We start from the raw sequence: 20,746 nt of genomic DNA, 5'->3' as shown, positions 1-20,746 counted from the left end.
TAGAATGGGCCTTCAGTCCTGAGGGAACCGGAAGCCCCGAGGAACGGTAAGCTTCTAGAATTGGTTCCTTGATCCACCGAGCCAGGGTTGACTTGGAAGCTTGTGTCCCTTTACGCTGGCCAGCGACAAGGACAAAGAGTGCATCGGAGCGGCGCAGGGGCGCCGTACGAGAAATGTAGAGTCTGAGTGCTCTCACCAAATCTAACAAGTGCAAATCCTTTTCACATTGGTGAACTGGATGAGGACAAAACGAGGGTAAGGAGATGTCCTGATTGAGATGAAAAGGGGATACCACCTTAGGGAGGTAGATCTCGGCGGACGTTGGTTTCCTGGCCTGTCTCATAGTGGCAATGACCTCTTGAGATAATTCTGAAGACGCTAGGATCCAGGACTCAATGGCCACACAGTCAGGTTGAGGGCCGCAGAATTCAGATGGAAAAACGGCCCTTGAGACAGCAAATCTGGTCGGTCTGGCAGTGCCCACGGTTCGCCGACCGTGAGATGCCACAGATCCGGGTACCACGACCTCCTCGGCCAGTCTGGAGCGACGAGGATGACGCGGCGGCAGTCGGCCCTGATCTTGCGTAACACTCTGGGCAACAGTGCCAGAGGAGGAAACACATAAGGGAGCCGGAACTGCGACCAATCCTGAACTAAGGCGACTGCCCGCCAGAGCTCTGTGATCTTGAGATCGAGCCATGAATGTTGGGACCTTGTTGTTGTGCCGTGACGCCATTAGGTCGACGTCCGGCCTCCCCCAGCGGCAACAGATCTCCTGAAACACGTCCGGGTGAAGGGACCATTCCCCTGCGTCCATGCCCTGGCGACTGAGAAAGTCTGCTTCCCAGTTTTCTACGCCCGGGATGTGAACTGCGGATATGGTGGATGCTGTGGCTTCCACCCACAGCAGAATCCGCCGGACTTCCTGGAAGGCTTGCCGACTGCGTGTCCCACCTTGGTGGTTGATGTAAGCCACCGCTGTGGAGTTGTCCGACTGAATTCGGATCTGCTTGCCTTCCAGCCACTGCTGGAACGCTTTTAGGGCTAGATACACTGCCCTGATCTCTAGAACATTGATCTGAAGTGAGGACTCTTGCTGAGTCCACGTACCCTGAGCCCTGTGGTGGAGAAAAACTGCTCCCCACCCTGACAGACTCGCGTCCGTCGTGACCACCGCCCAGGATGGGGGTAGGAAGGATTTCCCCTTCGATAATGAGGTGGGAAGAAGCCACCACCGAAGGGAAGCTTTGGTTGCTTGAGAGAGGGAGACGTTCCTGTCGAGGGACGTCGGCTTCCTGTCCCACTTGCGTAGGATGTCCCATTGAAGTGGACGCAGGTGAAACTGCGCGAAAGGAACTGCCTCCATTGCTGCCACCATCTTCCCCAGGCAGTGCATGAGGCGCCTCAAGGGGTGCGACCGACCTTGAAGGAGAGATTGCACCCCTGTCTGTAGTGAACGCTGTTTGTCCAGCGGAAGCTTCACTATTGCTGGAAGAGTATGAAACTCCATGCCAAGATATGTCAGCGATTGGACCGGTGTCAGATTTGACTTTGGAAAATTGATGATCCACCCGAAACTCTGGAGAGTCTCCAGAGTAACGTTGAGGCTGTGTTGGCATGCCTCTTGAGAGGGTGCCTTGACCAGCAGATCGTCTAAGTAAAGTATCACTGAGTGACCCTGAGAGTGGAGGACCGCAACTACTGTAGCCATGACCTTGGTGAAAACCCTTGGGGCTGTCGCCAGGCCGAACGGCAGTGCCGCGAACTGAAGGTGTTCGTCTCCTATGGCGAAGCGCAAGAAGCGCTGATGCTCTGGAGCAATTGGTACGTGGAGATAAGCATCCTTGATATCGATCGATGCTAGGAAATCTCCTTGGGACATTGAGGCGATGACGGAGCGGAGGGATTCCATCCGGAACCGCCTGGTCCTTACGTGTTTGTTGAGCAGTTTTAGGTCCAAAAAAGGACGGAAGGACCCGTCCTTCTTTGGAACCACAAACAGGTTGGAGTAGAAACCGTGACCCTGTTGCTGAAGAGGAACCGGGACCACCACTCCTTCTGCCTTCAGAATGCCCACCGCCTGCAGAAGAGCCTCGGCTCGCTCGGGAGGCGGAGATGTTCTGAAGAATCGAGTCGGAGGACGAGAGCTGAACTCTATCCTGTAACCGTGAGACAAAATGTCTCTCACCCAACGGTCTTTTACTTGTGGCAGCCAGGTGTCGCAAAAGCGGGAGAGCCTGCCACCGACCGAGGATGCGGTGTGAGGAGGCCGTAAGTCATGAGGAAGCCGCCTTAGTAGCGGCACCTCCGGCGGTCTTTTTAGGGCGTGATTTAGACCGCCATGCGTCGGAGTTCCTCTGATCCTTCTGCGGCCTTTTGGACGAGGAGAATTGGGACCTGCCCGCACCCCGAAAGGACCGAAACCTCGACTGTCCCCTCCTCTGTTGGGGTGTTTTTGGTTTGGCCTGGGGTAAGGATGTTTCCATTCCCTTGAATTGTTTGATGATTTCATCCAATCTCTCACCAAACAAACGGTCGCCAGAAAATGGCAATCCAGTTAAGCACTTTTTGGAAGCCGAATCTGCCTTCCATTCCCGCAGCCACAAGGCCCTGCGTATTGCCACCGAATTGTCGGCTGCAACCGCCGTACGGCTCGCAGAGTCCAGGACAGCATTAATAGCGTAGGACGCAAATGCCGACGTTTGAGAGGTTATGGACGCCACCTGCGGCGCAGACGTACGTGTGAGTGCGTCAATTTGCGCCTGACCAGCTGAGATAGCTTGGAGTGCCCATACGGCTGCGAATGCTGGAGCAAAAGACGCGCCGATAGCTTCATAGATGGATTTCAACCAGAGCTCCATCTGTCTGTCAGTGGCATCCTTGAGTGAAGCTCCATCTTCCACTGCAACTATGGATCTAGCCGCCAGTCTGGAGATTGGAGGATCCACCTTGGGACACTGAGTCCAGCCCTTGACCACGTCAGGGGGGAAAGGGTAACGTGTATCCTTAAGGCGCTTGGAAAAACGCTTATCTGGACAAGCTCGGTGTTTCTGGACTGCCTCTCTGAAGTCAGAGTGGTCCAGAAACATACTCTTTGTATGCTTGGGAAACCTGAAACGGAATTTCTCCTGCTGAGAAGCTGACTCCTCCACTGGAGGAGCTGAGGGAGAAATATCCAACATTTCATTGATGGACGCAATAAGATCATTCACTATGGCGTCCCCATCAGGAGTATCAAGGTTGAGAGCGGCTTCAGGATCAGAATCCTGATCAGCTACCTCCACTTCATCATACAGAGAGTCCTCTCGCTGAGACCCTGAACATTGTGATGATGTCGAGGGGATATCATAGCGAGCTCGCTTAATCGGTCTGGGGCTGCGGTCCGTGTCAGAGACCTCACCCTGGGATCCATGAGACACCCCGGGAGGACATTGCTGTTCCAACTGAGGGGGACCAGGGGGCAATGATTCCACAGTGCCCCTGGCTTGAGATGCCGGCCTGGACTGCAAGGCTTCTAATATCTTAGCCATAGTCTCAGAAAGTCTTTCAGTAAAAACTGCAAACTCCGTCCCTGTCACCTGGACAGTGTTAACAGGTGGTTCTCCCTGGGCCACCCCTAGCAGAGGCTCCGGCTGAGAAAGTGCCACAGGGGCCGAGCATTGCACACAATGAGGGTCAGTGGAACCTGCCGGCAGTATAGCCGTACATGCTGCACAGGCAGCATAGTAAGTCTGTGCTTTGGCACCCTTGCTATTTGTGGACGACATGCTGTTGTCTCCTCTGAGCAATACAGGAGGGTATATAGACAAAAATCAACAGTGCACCATACAGTGTAAAGTATCTATATATATAATTGCCTTATTCTGTCTGTCTGTCTGTCTGTCTATCTGTCTGTCTGTCTGTCATGCTCCAAAATTGTGTCCTTACGGTGACACAAAGCTGATTGGCCGCTGGGCTCGCCATGGCCCCGCCCCCCCACACGGATTGGCCGCTCGCCCAGGCTGCGCCCCCACACGGATTGGCCAGCCGCTCGCCCAGGCTCCGCCCCCCCCACAGATTGGCCTCTCGCCCCGGCACCCTGCAGGCATTGGCAATTCAGCCACGCCACGCCCCGCCCCCCTCACGCAATGCACGTTAGCTCTGGCCCCACCCCCTCCCTCCCCCCGCGCATTTCTCTAACTGACACGGCTGTCACGGAGGTGAGTACGGTACTCCCTATCCCCCCCCAACCCCCCCCCCCCCCCCGGCCCCCGCTCCCAAAGGGGTGGTGTGGATACTCGCATGGTTACAAGCGCTGTCACGGAGGTGAGTACTGTACTCCCTCCCCCTCCCCCGGCCCCCGCTCCCACGGCAGTGGTGGGAGTGGTGTGGATACGTTGGTAACCATGCTCGCATGGTTACAAGCCCATCAAGGTCCTGCTGCGCCGGAAGGTCCACACGCACACACACAAACATACACACACATCAGATCACACTCACACTCACTCTCATACACACCTCACACACACCTCACATCGCATCCACATACTCACGACATCCTGGGATATCGCTTGCTTCTCGGCGGCGAAAATGTGCTGTTGTGATCTTCCAGGACCTGACGGAGGATCACATGGCCAGAAGCATGTGATATCCCCGGATGTTGTGAGTATGAGCGCGTAAGTGCGATATCGTCAGTGTCTGTGTGTGTGAGTGGATGCGATCGGGTGTGTGTGAGTGGATGCGATCGGGTGTGTGTGAGTGGATGCGATCGGGTGTGTGTGAGTGGATGCGATCGGGTGTGTGTGAGTGGATGCGATCGGGTGTGTGTGAGTGGATGCGATCGGGTGTGTGTGTGAGTGGATGCGATCGGGTGTGTGTGTGAGTGGATGCGATCGGGTGTGTGTGTGAGTGGATGCGATCGGGTGTGTGTGTGAGTGGATGCGATCGGGTGTGTGTGTGAGTGGATGCGATCGGGTGTGTGTGTGAGTGGATGCGATCGGGTGTGTGTGTGAGTGCATGCGATCGGGTGTGTGAGTGTCGGCAGAGGAGCAGGGCGTGCTGGAGGAGGCTGGGAGCAGAGAGGCTGATCATGGGGAAGAGGGAAATGCTGATGCTGAAGGAGGCTGGGATGGGAAAGCTGGGAAGAAGGAGGCTGGGAGGAGAGAGGCTGATCCTAGGGAAGGCTGGGGAGAGGAGGCTGATGCTGAGGGAGGCTGGAAGGAGAGAGGCTGATGCTGAGGGAGGCTGGGACGAGGGAGGCTGATGCTTAGGGAAGCTGATGCTGGAGGAGGCTGGAAGAACAGAGGCTGATGCTGGTGGAGGCTGATGCTTGGGGAGGCTGATGCTGGGGGAGACTGGGACACGAAGGCTGATGCTGAGGGAGGCTGGGAGGGGGAGGCTGGGAGGAAGGAGGCTGGGAGGAGAGAGGCTGATCCTTGGGAAGGCTGGGAAAGGGAGGCTGATGCTGAGGGAGGCTGGAAGGAGAGAGCCTGATGCTAGGGACAGAGACGCTGATGCTGGGAGGAGAGAGGCTGATGCTGCGGGCAGAGAGGCTGATGATGCGGGTAGAGAGGCTGATGCTGGCGCAGCATGGCGGATGGAGCACGTTTGGTAATGCGCAGCATGGCGGATGGAGCACGTTTGGGAGTGCGCAGCATGGCGGATGGAGTACGTTTGGGAGTGCGCAGCATAGCGGATGGAGCACGTTTGGGAGTGCGCAGCATGGCGGATGGAGCACGTTTGGGAGTGCGCAGCATGGCGGATGCAGCACGATGGCGAGTGCGGAGTATGGCGGATGGAGCATGTTTGGGAGTGCGCAGCATGGCGGATGGACCACGTTTGGGAGTGCGCAGCATGGCGGATGGAGCACGTTTGGGAGTGCGCAGCATGGGAGATGGAGCACGATGGGGGGTGCGCAGCATAGGGGATGGAGCACGATAGGGAGTGCACTGCATGGGGGATGGAGCACGATGAGGAGTGCCCAGCATGGCGGATGGAGCACGTTTAGGAGTGCGCAGCATGGCGGATGGAGCACGTTTAGGAGTGCGCAGCATGGCGGATGGAGCACGTTTGGGAGTGCGCAGCATGGATGATGGAGCACGATGGGGGGTGCGCAGCATAGGGGATAGAGCACAATGGGGAGTGCGCTGCATGGGGCATGGAGCACGATGGGGAGTGTGGAGTATGGCGGATGGAGCACGTTTGGGAGTGCGCAGCATGGTGGATGGAGCACATTTGGGAGTGCGCAGCATGGCGGATGGAGCACGTTTAGGAGTGCGCAGCATGGGAGATGGAGCACGATGGGGAGTGCGCAGCATGGGGAATGGAGCACGATGGGGAGTGCGCAGCATGGCGGATGGAGCACGTTTGGGAGTGCGCAGCATGGCGGATGGAGCACGTTTGGGAGTGCGCAGGATGGGAGATGTAGCACGATGGGGGGTGCGCAGCATAGGGGATGGAGCACGATGGAGAGTGCACACCTCCCCCCAACACACACACACGCGCGCGCGCGCACTGCACAACACACCACACACACACACACACTGGAAACCACAAACAACTGCCCTACACAGACACCCACACACAGACAACGCTGCACACACAAATATACGCACATACCGCACATATATATAACAAAAATCATACATGAACTACACAATACGTAAATTCTAGAATACCCGATGCGTAGAATCGGGCCACCTTCTAGTAGTCTATAATCATATAATCTATAAGTACACTTCTGCACTAGTGGGGCCAGCACCACAGGTGCTGCTTACCGCCTGCGCAAAGCGGTTGTGTGGGCACCAGAAATCCTGCCTGGGTCCCCCAGAGCTTGTCTCTCCTCTCCAGCGTTAGCAGAGCTGAGAGGAATGGCTGCCAGCGTCCTGAGGAGAGGAGGGAGCCGTGGGCGTGACCCAGAAAAGTGCGGGAACTGGTGCCCCACTGTGCAGAGTGAGGGGGGTGGAGTATGCAAAGCATGCTCCAGCCCTCAGTGCTGCCGTCCTGTACAGCGTCCCGCCCTTCCCCTGATTGGCAGGGCTGGGGGCGGGAAGAAAACGAGACTAGGCCGCAGAAGCCGGGGACTCGAGTTATAAGCGCGGCCGCCGTATAAGCGCGGTCGGCGCGGAAGTCCCCGGCGCACTAACAGTCCCAGCCGCGCCGCAGTGATAACCATGGCAGCGGCGGTCAGCGCGGCAGTCCCCCTACACGAACACACTCAGCGATGCTGAAGTGTGTAATGGCAGAAACGCAGCCAGCGCTGCTGTCCCCGGTGCACTAGCACACCCAGCAATGCTGGAGTGTTGCTGTGCGCGGTCCCCACGGGGACACAGAGTACCTCAAAGTAGCAGGGCCATGTCCCTGAACGATACTCGGCTCCTATCCAGCATGGTCCTCAGGAGCTGTGGATGGAGCACGGTCTCCTGTGCCTGGAGACCGAAAGGATCCCACTTCACCCAGAGCCCTAATTGAGGGATGGGGAAGGAAAGCAGCATGTGGGCTCCAGCCTCCGTACCCGCAATGGATACCTCAACCTTAGCAACACCGCCGACAAGAGTGGGGTGAGAAGGGAGCATGCTGGGGGCCCTGTTATGGGCCCTCTTTTCTTCCATCCGACATAGTCAGCAGCTGCTGCTGACTAAGCTGTGGAGCTATGCGTGCATGTCTGACCTCCTTCGCACAAAGCATAAAAACTGATGAGCCCGTAGCAGCACGGGGGGTGTATAGGCTGAAGGGGAGGGGCGTTACACTTTTAGTGTAATACTTTGTGTGGCCTCCGGAGGCATGAGCTATACACCCAATTGTCTGAGTCTCCCAATAAGGAGCGACAAAGAAAAAGAGATATATATAAGATAGATATATATACACATAGATATATATAATCTATGTGTATATATCTATATATATATCTATATATATATCTATATATATATCTATATATATATATATATATATATATATCTCTATCTATCTATCTATCTATCTATATATATATATATCATACATACATACATATATACATACATATATACACACACACACACAAATTGAAAAAAAAAAAATCTTTTTTATACAGATCTATATTTTTTTTTAATATATATATACACACACACACATTAAAAAAAGGTGTGTGTATAATATATATTTTATTTTTTATTCCCTTTTCCGATTAAAAAAATAAATTAAAAAAATATATTTTATATATTATATATTTTTTTTTTTTTTTCCTTATTTTTTTTAATTTGAATTTTTGCTGTGCAACTAGAACTGAACATGAGCACTTTATCATCACCACTGGCACATTGCACAGACGTTTGTATCGTCCTGTCCGTTCTGACCCGTTAGGCTCTAAGGTTTGGGGGAATCTTCATTAGACCCCTGACTGCCATAAATAAACAGGGGCCCTATCCTGTGATCATGTTGTGAAGCGGGGGGCTGCCTATCTATGGGGATAATTAGGATCCTATAGGTCATGTCCAATACTTAGTTACAGGCTCCATTGTGTTCTTTATACTATAAATATGGTGAGATATATAATAAAATCCATATACTAAATATAAATGGTATGGAAATATAGTGTCACAAACCACCGGGGGGGTCACTCAGAAATCCCCCGCGCTGGCTACCAGTACGTCACAATCGGGGGGTAACAAGTGGGGGTCACCCCTACTTTATACCTCCCGACCGACAGACAGAGCACGTGACGCGCTCTCTAGCGCCCCTCTTATAGTCAGGCCAATTATGGAATTGCCCGACAATAAGCAAGGAGGCCGCTATACTACTTATGCCGATTATTGAAGGGTCCCCGGTGAGAGTAAGGTATATATTCCCCCGACCTCCGCGGGCGGAATATATAATATCTTCCCGGATCTCACTGGCCTCCCCACAATAATCCTTGGCACAACTCGCTGCCACCAACCGATTTACGGTAACTATTAGCCGAACACACAGACGTGGGATTCAAGATCGAGATAACAGAACAGCCCAAGATTAATTATATAATTTAATCGCCTAAAGCACACTAGAAACTACAATATATACAATAGGGAATCTACAGAATATACATATGTCAGAGTACAGTTACAGACAAAGCATGGTTTACAACAGGTATGCAATTCAATCAGTTACCTTGTGCGTCTGGCCACAGGGGGGCGCTGTAGACCAGGTTTCCAGGAACTCTCTCACAGGTCTGTCCCAACCAGGCCCCCGAGCAGAAGAACGCTGGAAAATGGCCGAAGTAGGGTTATCAACCTGGGCAGATCCAGGTCCCCTCCTACCTTAGTGACCTCACAGGGAAGCACTGCCACTCCCCCTGCATGGATCAGAATTATCCAGCAAAGGGGATTTTGGCTATAACTTTGCCTGGGAGCGTCGTAGGCGGACGCCAATGCTCTCATTGTGACAGTTATGAATTTAGCTACAGAACGAGGGGACTCATGACCTGTCTGCCAGTTCCCCATTGGCTGATATCACGCCTGGGGCATTTCCCAATGTCCTGTTCCCATAAAAAGGGGGTGCCGGCATCGTCCACATGCGGAGACACCATTTTTATGGTTGCCATATTTATCGGAAATATGGCTTGCGAGATATGAACCATTTTTTACTGGAGTCGTTCTGTCTGGCTATTTCCATAGCCTTGCTAACTAGCTAGCAGCTCCTACTACAGGGTGACGGCAGGGAGTCATCCTGTGTCCATTGTCCTAAAGCCACCTAATTTCCATAGCACAGGACATGGCCATGGATTTGTTGCTAAACCAGTTGTGTGAAGGGAAGGGGGTAGTGACACCAGGAGAGGGCTTCCTGACATGACTTGAATGTCATGATTTATCGTCATATCTCCGGATTTACCTCACACCTCCCCCCTTTTGAGGGCGCTAGGGGGCAGCACACTCCGGTGTTCCCCCGTGCGCCCGTCCGCGACCTCTCCTTGTCGGGACAGCCCGTCTGCGTTACCGTGGTCACGGCCCCTTTTGTGGCGAATGGTGAAGTTGTATTGCTGGAGCGCAAGGCTCCATCGCAACAATCGCCCATTCGTCCCAGAGACGGTGTGCAACCAGCTGAGGGGATTGTGGTCCGTCTCCACGATGAAGTGGCGCCCGTATAGATAGGGTTGCAGACGCTGCAGGGCCCACACTATGGCCAGGCACTCCTTCTCCATCGTGGAATAGGCAACTTCCCTTGGTAACAGCTTCCTGCTCAGGTACAAGACTGGGTGCTCTTGGCTCGCAGAGTCCACCTGGCTGAGCACCGCACCGAGGCCGAAGTCACTGGCGTCGGTCTGTACTACAAACGGCCGCGTGAAGTCGGCTGCCTGTAGCACGGGCGGGCTGGACAGGGCGTCCTTTAGGGCCCGGAAGGCTGTCTCGCAGTCCATTGTCCAATCGACTGCAGAGGGCAGCTTCTTCTTGGTGAGGTCCGTCAAGGGCTTTGCCAGGCTACTATAGCATGGAACAAACCTCCTATAGTACCCGGCGGTCCCCAAGAAGGACATCACCTGCTTCTTGGTCCTGGGGGTGGGCCAGGATGCGATGGCCTCCACTTTCTCAGGCTCGGGCTTCAGTGTTCTCCCACCTACCCGGTGACCGAGGTACTGGACCTCGCTCATGGCCAGCTGACACTTGCCCGGCTTGATGGTCAAACCTGCCCGGTGGATCCGCCTGAGCACCTGTGCTAGATGCTCTAGGTGGTCCTCCCAGGTGGGACTGAAGACGGCAATGTCATCCAGGTACGCGGCCGCGTACCCTTCAAGTCCCTTGAGCAGGGTGTTGACCATCCGCTGGAAAGTGGCAGGGGCATTCCTCATCCCGAATGGCATCACCGTGGACTCGTACAGTCCAAATGGGGTAATAAAGGCAGAGCGTTCCCTGGCCTTGCGAGTCAGGGGGATCTGCCAATATCCCCGGCTCAGATCCATGATGGTCAGGTACTGAGCCCCGGCCAACTGATCGAGCAGGTCATCGATGCGTGGCATTGGGTACGCATCGGCGACCGTGACAGCATTGAGCCCCCTGTAGTCCACGCAGAACCGAGTGGTTCGGTCCTTCTTAGGGACGAGGACTACAGGCGAGGCCCAAGCGCTGTTGGATGCCTGGATCACCCCCAGCTTCAGCATCCCGTCAATCTCCTGGCGCATGTGTTGCTGCACCTCCAGGGAGACCCGATATGCTGAACGCCGGATCGGGGGATGATCCCCAGTGTCCACGTGATGGACAGCCAAGTCAGTCCTTCCGGGCTGGTTGGTAAACAACCCCCGGAAGGGGTGTAGGGTGGCCCACAGCTGGGACCGTTGGTCCTCCAAGAGCTGGTGGCCAACCTCCACATCCTCAATGGATCCGCCTGCCCTAACCTGGGCTAGCATATCCAAGAGGGTTTCCGCTTCTCCCTCCTCGGGCAGGTTGCACACGGGGAGCGCACATGCCTCCCGCTCATGATGTGCCTTCATCATGTTCACATGGAAGGGCTTCCGCCTTCCACGGGCAGGGTCCAGGGTGACCCGGTACGTCACAGGGTTGAGCTGCTGGTACACGAGGTATGGGCCTTCCCAGGCTGCCTGAAGCTTGTCCTGTGGTACGGGGACCAGTACCCACACCTTTTGACCCACTTGGTAGGTCCTCTCACAAGCGTTCTGGTCGTACCAACGCTTCTGATCGGCCTGGGCTTGAGCCATATTGTCGTGTACCAGTTGCGTCAAGGCCTGCATTTTGTCCCGGAAGCGCATGACACACTCGATAACCGACACTCCAGGGGTGGCCAAATCCCCTTCCCAAGCCTCTTTCACCAGAGCCAGGGGGCCCCGCACACGTCGCCCGTACAGGAGCTCAAACGGTGAGAATCCTGTTGAGGCCTGTGGAACCTCCCGGTAAGCAAATAACAGGTGTGGGAGATACCGCTCCCAGTCACGCCCGTGGGAGTCGACCAACATCTTAAGCATCTGCTTTAAGGTGCCATTGAACCGCTCGCACAGGCCATTAGTCTGTGGATGGTACGGGCTGGCCACCAGATGTCGCACCTGGACTTGCTTACAGAGGGCCTCCATCAGCTGGGACATGAATTGGGTCCCCCGGTCAGTGATCATTTCCTGGGGAAAACCCACTCGGGAGAAAATCTCCAGCAATGCGGTGGCCACCTTGTCAGCCCGAATGGACGACAAGGCCACTGCTTCTGGGTACCGGGTGGCATAGTCCACTACCGTCAGTATGAAGCGTTTCCCGGAGCTGCTGGGGATGGCCAGCGGGCCGACCAGATCCACAGCCACCCTCCTGAAAGGCTCATCGATGATTGGCAGAGATACCAGTGGGGCTTTGGGGTGTGGCCCCGCCTTCCCCACTCTCTGACAGGTTTCACACGAACGGCAGTAGGCAGCCACATCGGCCCCCATTTTTGGCCAGTAGAAATGCTGGTTTAACCTGGCCTTGGTCTTAGCGATCCCTAGGTGTCCGGCCATCGGAATCTCATGTGCGATCCGCAACAACTCCGTCCGGAACGGATAGGGTACCACCAACCGTCGGTCCCTGGGCCACGCCTCCGGTGAACCCTGCTGGACCGTGGCCCGGTACAGCCGTCCTTGGTCCCAGACCACTCGCTCCGGGTCCGAGTCCGAGGGAGGCTGTGCCGCCTGCTCCTTTAGAGCTTTCAGGCTGTCGTCAGCTTCTAACGCTGCCTGAAACCCCTGACCAGATGTGGCCAGAATCGACGAGACTGTCACATCTTCGGTCAGTACCCCGGGACCTGTGTCCTGGCCTCCACCTGACTCGGCTGCCACTTGGTCAGAAGGGGAAGAGCTATCGGACCTCCGGGAGGCCCCTTGGCTTCCAGCACTCCCACTGCGGGTGACAGCGGCCACAGCCGCTGCGACCGTGGGTCGTGCCTGCTCCTCCTCCGTTCCTGACCAAGTCGCCGGTTCAGGCAGACCTACCTGGCTTCCTGACACCCCGGTGGTGGGGGAACCCTGCACCGAGATCTTACCTGGGAGCACTTCCGCTCCTGGACCGGCCCCAATCTCACCTGCCTGTTCCCCCCCTGCAGCAACAGAACCCCGCTGTGAAATCTCTGGGGACCCCACATTTGCTGTGGTAGCCCCCACCCCACACACTGGTCCTCCCCCTGCAGCACCCTGCTCTCTGCTTATCCCTGCAGAGGGAAGCAGATCCCAGCTCACAGGCTGGTTACTTGTAGAGGCATTGTCACACCTTTCTCTGACCCCCTCCCCTGTCACAGCTGCAGCTGTGTGTGTGTCTATGGTGTCTGTGCAAGCAGAAATATCAGAGTTCACTCCCTCCTCCCTTACATCATTCATAGATAACACATTAACATTGTCCGGAGGCACGTCAGCACTGGCTGAAGGTTCAGCCTTTGGGGCGGGGCCAAACTGGGAGGTTATTTGCCCCAAATCTGTCCCAAGTAGCACGTTTGCAGGGATCCGATCAGTTACCCCCACCTCCCTCACCCCTCGCCCTGCGCCCCAGTCCACATAAATGTCAGCAACAGGCAGCGCCGGGTCAATGCCTCCAATCCCGGAGACAGCGAGGGTTTTTCCAGGGATCAAGTCTTGGGGGGACACCATCTCAGGCCGCACCAGAGTCACCTCCGAGGCGCTGTCTCGCAGTCCTATGGTCACAGACTGGCCGACGGTGACAGGTTGGAAGCTGTCCAGGGACCTACCACCACCCCCACCCACACAATACACCTTGGGCGGCCCTTGGGACGGGGACGGAGCCGGGGCCTTGGGACGCTGAGGGCACATGGCCTTGAAGTGTCCAGGTAGGTTGCACTGGTGGCACCGTCTTGGTTCTGCCACGGGCCTGGAGAGGGGAGTTGAGGGGGACACCCCCTGCAGTCTAGGGGCAGGTGGGGCAGTCGCAGAGTTCATCTTACCCCCTCTCCAGGTGCTGCTGGTGGCTGCTCTCCTGGCTTCAGGAGCCCGATTGTTGGTGTAGTCATCTGCCAGGGCAGCTGTAGCCGTGGATCCCTTTGGCTTCTGGTCTCGGATGAACTGGCGGAGATCCTCAGGGCAGTTCCACAAGAGTTGCTCCGTGATGAACAAGTCCAGGATCTCCGGTCCGGTGGAAAGCTGCAGGCCTTGGGTCCAGTGGTCGGCAGCTCGGGCAAGTGCCCGCCGGTGGTCAGCCCAGGAGTCCTTTGGTCCCTTCTGCAGCGTCCGGAACTTCTTGCGGTAGGACTCCGGGGTGAGGTTGTACTGTTGGATCAGGGCCCGCTTGATGGTGTCGTAGCCCTGATCCGCCTCAGCAGGCAAGTCCCCAAGGATATCCAGGGCCTTACCCCTTAAACGGGGGGTCAGGTATTTGGCCCACTGGTCCTTGTTCAGATGATGCTGCAAGCAAGTCCGTTCAAAAGCAGTCAAGAAAGAGTCCAAGTCTCCATCCTTCTCCAGCACTGGGAAGTCCTCAACACGGACCTTTGGAAGTTTGGTGTCTGGAAGGTCACGGGTGGCTGATGAGGGCCGGAGCTGAGCTAGCTGCAGCTGGTAGTTACGCTCTGCCTGGCGCTCTTCACGCGCTGCTTGCCGCTCACGCTCGGCCATGAGTTCCTTGTAGCCCTCCCGGTCTCCAGCCTGGCGTAGGGCCATAGCCATTTGAAGAAGGCTATCCGAGCCTCCCAGGCTCGGTGGAATGGCACGTGGTGATCTGCGGCCCGCTGCGGAGCCTGGTGATTCACTGTCCCTTGCAGAGCGGAGGGCTGGCATCTGGCTCGTTGAGGAACCTTGGGTGAGCTCCTCCTCATCTTGTCCAGCAGTGCCAGGTTGCGCAATGTCCTCGGCAGAACGGTTTTCTGGCGTCGAGCTCCTGGAGGACTCGTGGGCAACCTCCTCATTGCTGTTCACAGCACCGTCCTCCCTCTCTTCGGCTCCTGCCTTAGCATTGGCCAGTTGCATAGCTCTGCTCCTGGTGCCATCAGCCATTCTTGCAGACTTTTGGTCACTGACACAGAACTGACACCTGATGCCTCCACACACCTTACAGTATCTGCACTCTGACACTCTAGTGTTGAGCTAGTCTGAAGACCCCAGCAGCCACAGCTGCTGCAGGCAGTCTTTAGTGTCTGGGAGTATGGGTCTCACACTCACACACACTATTATCTCGATCCCACCGCTATGCCACCAATATGTCACAAACCACCGGGGGGGTCACTCAGAAATCCCCCGCGCTGGCTACCAGTACGTCACAATCGGGGGGTAACAAGTGGGGGTCACCCCTACTTTATACCTCCCGACCGACAGACAGAGCACGTGACGCGCTCTCTAGCGCCCCTCTTATAGTCAGGCCAATTATGGAATTGCCCGACAATAAGCAAGGAGGCCGCTATACTACTTATGCCGATTATTGAAGGGTCCCCGGTGAGAGTAAGGTATATATTCCCCCGACCTCCGCGGGCGGAATATATAATATCTTCCCGGATCTCACTGGCCTCCCCACAATAATCCTTGGCACAACTCGCTGCCACCAACCGATTTACGGTAACTATTAGCCGAACACACAGACGTGGGATTCAAGATCGAGATAACAGAACAGCCCAAGATTAATTATATAATTTAATCGCCTAAAGCACACTAGAAACTACAATATATACAATAGGGAATCTACAGAATATACATATGTCAGAGTACAGTTACAGACAAAGCATGGTTTACAACAGGTATGCAATTCAATCAGTTACCTTGTGCGTCTGGCCACAGGGGGGCGCTGTAGACCAGGTTTCCAGGAACTCTCTCACAGGTCTGTCCCAACCAGGCCCCCGAGCAGAAGAACGCTGGAAAATGGCCGAAGTAGGGTTATCAACCTGGGCAGATCCAGGTCCCCTCCTACCTTAGTGACCTCACAGGGAAGCACTGCCACTCCCCCTGCATGGATCAGAATTATCCAGCAAAGGGGATTTTGGCTATAACTTTGCCTGGGAGCGTCGTAGGCGGACGCCAATGCTCTCATTGTGACAGTTATGAATTTAGCTACAGAACGAGGGGACTCATGACCTGTCTGCCAGTTCCCCATTGGCTGATATCACGCCTGGGGCATTTCCCAATGTCCTGTTCCCATAAAAAGGGGGTGCCGGCATCGTCCACATGCGGAGACACCATTTTTATGGTTGCCATATTTATCGGAAATATGGCTTGCGAGATATGAACCATTTTTTACTGGAGTCGTTCTGTCTGGCTATTTCCATAGCCTTGCTAACTAGCTAGCAGCTCCTACTACAGGGTGACGGCAGGGAGTCATCCTGTGTCCATTGTCCTAAAGCCACCTAATTTCCATAGCACAGGACATGGCCATGGATTTGTTGCTAAACCAGTTGTGTGAAGGGAAGGGGGTAGTGACACCAGGAGAGGGCTTCCTGACATGACTTGAATGTCATGATTTATCGTCATATCTCCGGATTTACCTCACATATAGGTATTGCTTTTAGTGGTTTTTTTCTTACAATGTATCATACGCTCGGACTGTTTACATTGCATAGGATTGTCTGAGCAGGATACAACTGTGCCGAACCCTCAGCTGTGAGACCGTGGAGTTCGTTAATGAGGAGGAAGAGTGTTTGAGGAATTGGGAAACTTCCCTGCTTTGTGAAAACGATAAAACGTAACTTTCTACCTGAAATCTGACATCCAGTCCAGGCGCGGTTACCCCACAGCGGCAGAGATAAAATGTACTGCTACCATGGGGAATTGTGACGCCCACCCATGTGGTCTCCGCAGGGGGCACACGAGAGTGAGCAGTCAGATGAGTGCGCTCCCCTCCCTGCGCTGATCTATTCTTACCTCGCTCGTGGGTGGAGGCCAGCTGAACCGAGACACAGTCTTCATCGCCAGCTTCTTCAGCGAGCTCGGCTGGGGGGATCTGGAGTCCTAAATAAAAAGAGAAAAAAGTCACAACCACCTCCAGCGGTGTATACTCGGCGAGCCAAGTGGGGGGATCTCATCGTCTTCATCAGAGTTGTGTGCCTGTTGCCCACCTTGTCTTCCTTGGGTGGTCTTCCGCGTTTCCGTGGGCTCTGCTCGTGGGATTTCTTTGTAGTTGAACTGGAGCCGGCATCGGACGACTTTTTCTTCTTCTTTTCTCCGGCCGCCTTCTTGCCTTTGCCTTCCCCTTTCTTGCCTTTGCCTTCCCCTTTCTTGCCTTTGCCTTCCCCTTTCTTGCCTTTTTCGTCGCTTGCATTCTGGGAAAACACACACAAACAAAAAAATAGTGACCGATCGGATCCATGTGCAAAATTCGGTCCCATTAACTCGTTCATGGCCAGGTTGTTTCCCCCTTTTTAATCCTTCATTTTTTTTTTCCTCCCCTTCTTCCAAGAGCCATAACTTGTTTTCTCCCCCCTCTCTAGGGCGCTTGCCGTACAAGTCAATTAATTTGTACTTTGATAGATCGCACTAGATCGGATAGAGAGATTATATATATATATATATATATATATATATATATATATATATATATATATTATATATATATATATATATATATATATATAATATTAAAAAAGAAGAAGGGAATTTTGTTTACTTACCGTAAATTCCTTTTCTTCTAGCTCCAATTGGGAGACCCAGACAATTGGGTGTATAGCACTGCCTCTGGAGGCCACACAAAGTATTACACTTTAAAAAGTGTAACCCCTCCCCTCTGCCTATACACCCTCCTGTGCATCACGGGCTCCTCAGTTTTGGTGCAAGAGCAGGAAGGAGAAAACTTATAAATTGGTCTAAGGTAAATTCAATCCGAAGGATGTTCGGAGAACTGAAACCAAAGAAACAATTGAACAACAAGCCCGAAGGGAACAGGGGCGGGTGCTGGGTCTCCCAATTGGAGCTAGAAGAAAGAAGGGAATTTTGTTTACTTACCGTAAATTCCTTTTCTTCTAGCTCTAATTGGGAGACCCAGACAATTGGGTGTATAGCTACTGCCTCCGGAGGCCACACAAAGTATTACACTTAAAAGTGTAAGGCCCCTCCCCTTCTGGCTATACACCCTCCCGTGGGATCACGGGCTCCTCAGTTTTAGTGCAAAAGCAAGAAGGAGGAAAGCCAATAACTGGTTTAAGCAAATTCAATCCGAAGGAATATCGGAGAACTGAAACCATTCAACATGAACAACATGTGTACACAAAAAAACAGGGGCGGGAGCTGGGTCTCCCAATTGGAGCTAGAAGAAAAGGAATTTACGGTAAGTAAACAAAATTCCCTTCTTCTTTGTCGCTCTATTGGGAGACCCAGACAATTGGGATGTCCAAAAGCAATCCCTGGGTGGGTAAAATAATACCTCATGATAGGGCCGTAAAAACGGCCCTTTTCTACAGGTGGGCAATCGCCGCCTGAAGGACTTGTCTACCTAGGCTGGCGTCCGCCGAAGCATAGGTATGCACCTGATAATGCTTGGTAAAAGTGTGCAGACTCGACCAGGTAGCCGCCTGGCACACCTGCTGAGCCGTAGCCTGGTGCCGTAATGCCCAGGACGCACCCACGGCTCTGGTAGAATGGGCCTTCAGCCCTGATGGAACCGGAAGCCCCGCAGAACGGTAGGCTTCAAGAATTGGTTCCTTGATCCACCGAGCCAGGGTGGATTTGGAAGCTTGCGACCCTTTACGCTGACCGGCGACAAGGACAAAGAGTGCATCCGAGCGGCGCAGAGGAGCCGTGCGGGAAATGTAGATTCTGAGTGCTCTCACCAGATCCAACAAATGCAAATCCTTTTCACATTGATGAACTGGACGAGGACACAAAGAAGGCAAGGAGATATCCTGATTGAGATGAAAGGGGGATACCACCTTAGGGAGAAACTCCGGAATCGGGCGCAGAACCACCTTGTCCTGGTGAAACACCAGGAAGGGAGATTTGCATGACAGCGCTGCTAGCTCAGACACTCTCCGAAGAGACGTGACCGCTACTAGAAAGGCCACTTTCTGTGAAAGGCGAGAAAGGGAAACATCCCTCATAGGCTCGAAAGGCGGCTTCTGGAGAGCAATTAGAACCCTGTTCAGATCCCAGGGCTCTAACGGTCACTTGTAAGGAGGGACGATATGACAGACCCCTTGCAGGAACGTGCGTACCTGAGGAAGTCGTGCTAGGCGTTTCTGAAAAAATACAGATAGCGCAGAGACTTGTCCCATAAGGGAGCCGAGCGACAAACCTTTTTCCAACCCGGATTGCAGGAAGGAAAGAAAAGTAGGCAATGCAAATGGCGAGGGAGAAACTTCCTGAGCAGAGCACCAAGATAAGAATATCTTCCACGTCCTGTGGTAGATCTTGGCAGAGGTTGGTTTCCTAGCCTGTCTCATGGTGGCAATGACCTCTTGAGATAATCCTGAAGACGCTAGGATCCAGGACTCAATGGCCACACAGTCAGGCTCAGGGCCGCAGAATTCTGATGGAAAAACGGCCCTTGAGACAGCAAGTCTGACCGGTCTGGTAGTGCCCACGGTTGTCCTACCGTGAGATGCCACAGATCCGGGTACCACAACCTCCTTGGCCAGTCTGGAGCGACGAGGATGGCGCGGCGGCAGTCGGACCTGATCTTGCGTAGCACTCTGGGCAACAGCGCCAGAGGTGGGAACACATAAGGCAGCCGGAACTGCGACCAATCTTGAACTAAGGCGTCCGCCGCCAGAGCTCTGAGATCGTGAGACCGTGCCGTGAAGGCCGGGACCTTGTTGTTGTGCCGGGACGCCATTAGGTCGACGTCCGGCATCCCCCAGCGGCGACAAATTTCCTGAAACACGTCCGGGTGAAGAGACCATTCCCCTGCGTCCATACCCTGGCGACTGAGGAAGTCTGCTTCCCAGTTTTCTACGCCCGGGATGTGAACTGCGGATATGGTGGATGCCGTGTCTTCCACCCACGTCAGAATCCGCCGGACTTCCTGGAAGGCTTGCCGACTGCGTGTTCCTCCTTGGTGGTTGATGTATGCCACCGCTGTGGAGTTGTCCGACTGAATTCGGATCTGCTTGCCTTCCAGCCACTGCTGGAAGGCTTGTAGGGCAAGATACACTGCTCTGATTTCCAGAACATTGATCTGAAGGGTGGACTCTTGCTGAGTGCACGTACCTTGAGCCCTGTGGTGGAGAAACACTGCTCCCCACCCTGATAGACTCGCGTCCGTTGTGACCACCGCCCAGGATGGGGGTAGGAAAGACTTTCCTATTGACAATGAGGTGGGAAGAAGCCACCACTGAAGAGAATCCTTGGCCGCCTGAGAAAGGGAGACGTTCCTGTCTAGGGACGTCGACTTCCCGTCCCATTGGCGGAGAATGTCCCATTGTAGTGGACGCAGATGAAACTGCGCGAAAGGGACTGCCTCCATTGCTGCTACCATCTTCCCTAGGAAGTGCATGAGGTGTCTCAAGGGGTGCGACTGGCCCTGAAGGAGAGATTGCACCCCTGTCTGTAGTGAACGCTGTTTGTCCAGCGGAAGCATCACTATCGCTGAGAGAGTATGAAACTCCATGCCAAGGTATGTTATCGATTGGGTCGGGGTCAGATTTGACTTTGAAAAGTTGCTGATCCACCCGAAACTCTGGAGAGTCTCCAGCGCAACGTTCAGGCTGTGTTGGCATGCCTCTTGAGAGGGTGCCTTGACAAGTAGATCGTCCAAGTAAGGGATCACAGAGTGACCCTGAGAGTGCAGGACTGCTACTACTGCTGCCATGACCTTGGTGAAGACCCTTGGGGCTGTCGCCAGACCGAAAGGCAGGGCTACGAACTGAAGGTGTTCGTCTCCTATAACGAAGCGTAGAAAACGCTGGTGCTCTGGAGCAATCGGCACGTGGA

General features: G+C 54.3%; 1 protein-coding gene across 1 annotated transcript in view; it reads right to left on the bottom strand.

Annotated features, from left to right (window-relative positions):
* Nucleotides 1–20,746, bottom strand: part of GLYR1 (glyoxylate reductase 1 homolog) — a 68,712-nt gene that overhangs the window by 23,789 nt on the left and 24,177 nt on the right. Inside the window, exons 5-6 of the mRNA XM_075319795.1 lie at nucleotides 16,942–17,145; nucleotides 16,748–16,834 (exon numbers count right to left, since the gene is read on the bottom strand). Of these exons, the coding sequence (XP_075175910.1) occupies nucleotides 16,748–16,834; nucleotides 16,942–17,145 (291 nt within the window). The remainder of the gene's footprint in view (nucleotides 1–16,747; nucleotides 16,835–16,941; nucleotides 17,146–20,746) is intronic.

Source organism: Anomaloglossus baeobatrachus, chromosome 7, assembly GCF_048569485.1.
Source record: "Anomaloglossus baeobatrachus isolate aAnoBae1 chromosome 7, aAnoBae1.hap1, whole genome shotgun sequence".
NCBI lineage: Eukaryota > Metazoa > Chordata > Amphibia > Anura > Aromobatidae > Anomaloglossus > Anomaloglossus baeobatrachus.
The sequence above is the reverse complement of the archived record's forward strand: the minus strand, read 5'-3'. Positions and strand labels throughout refer to the sequence as shown.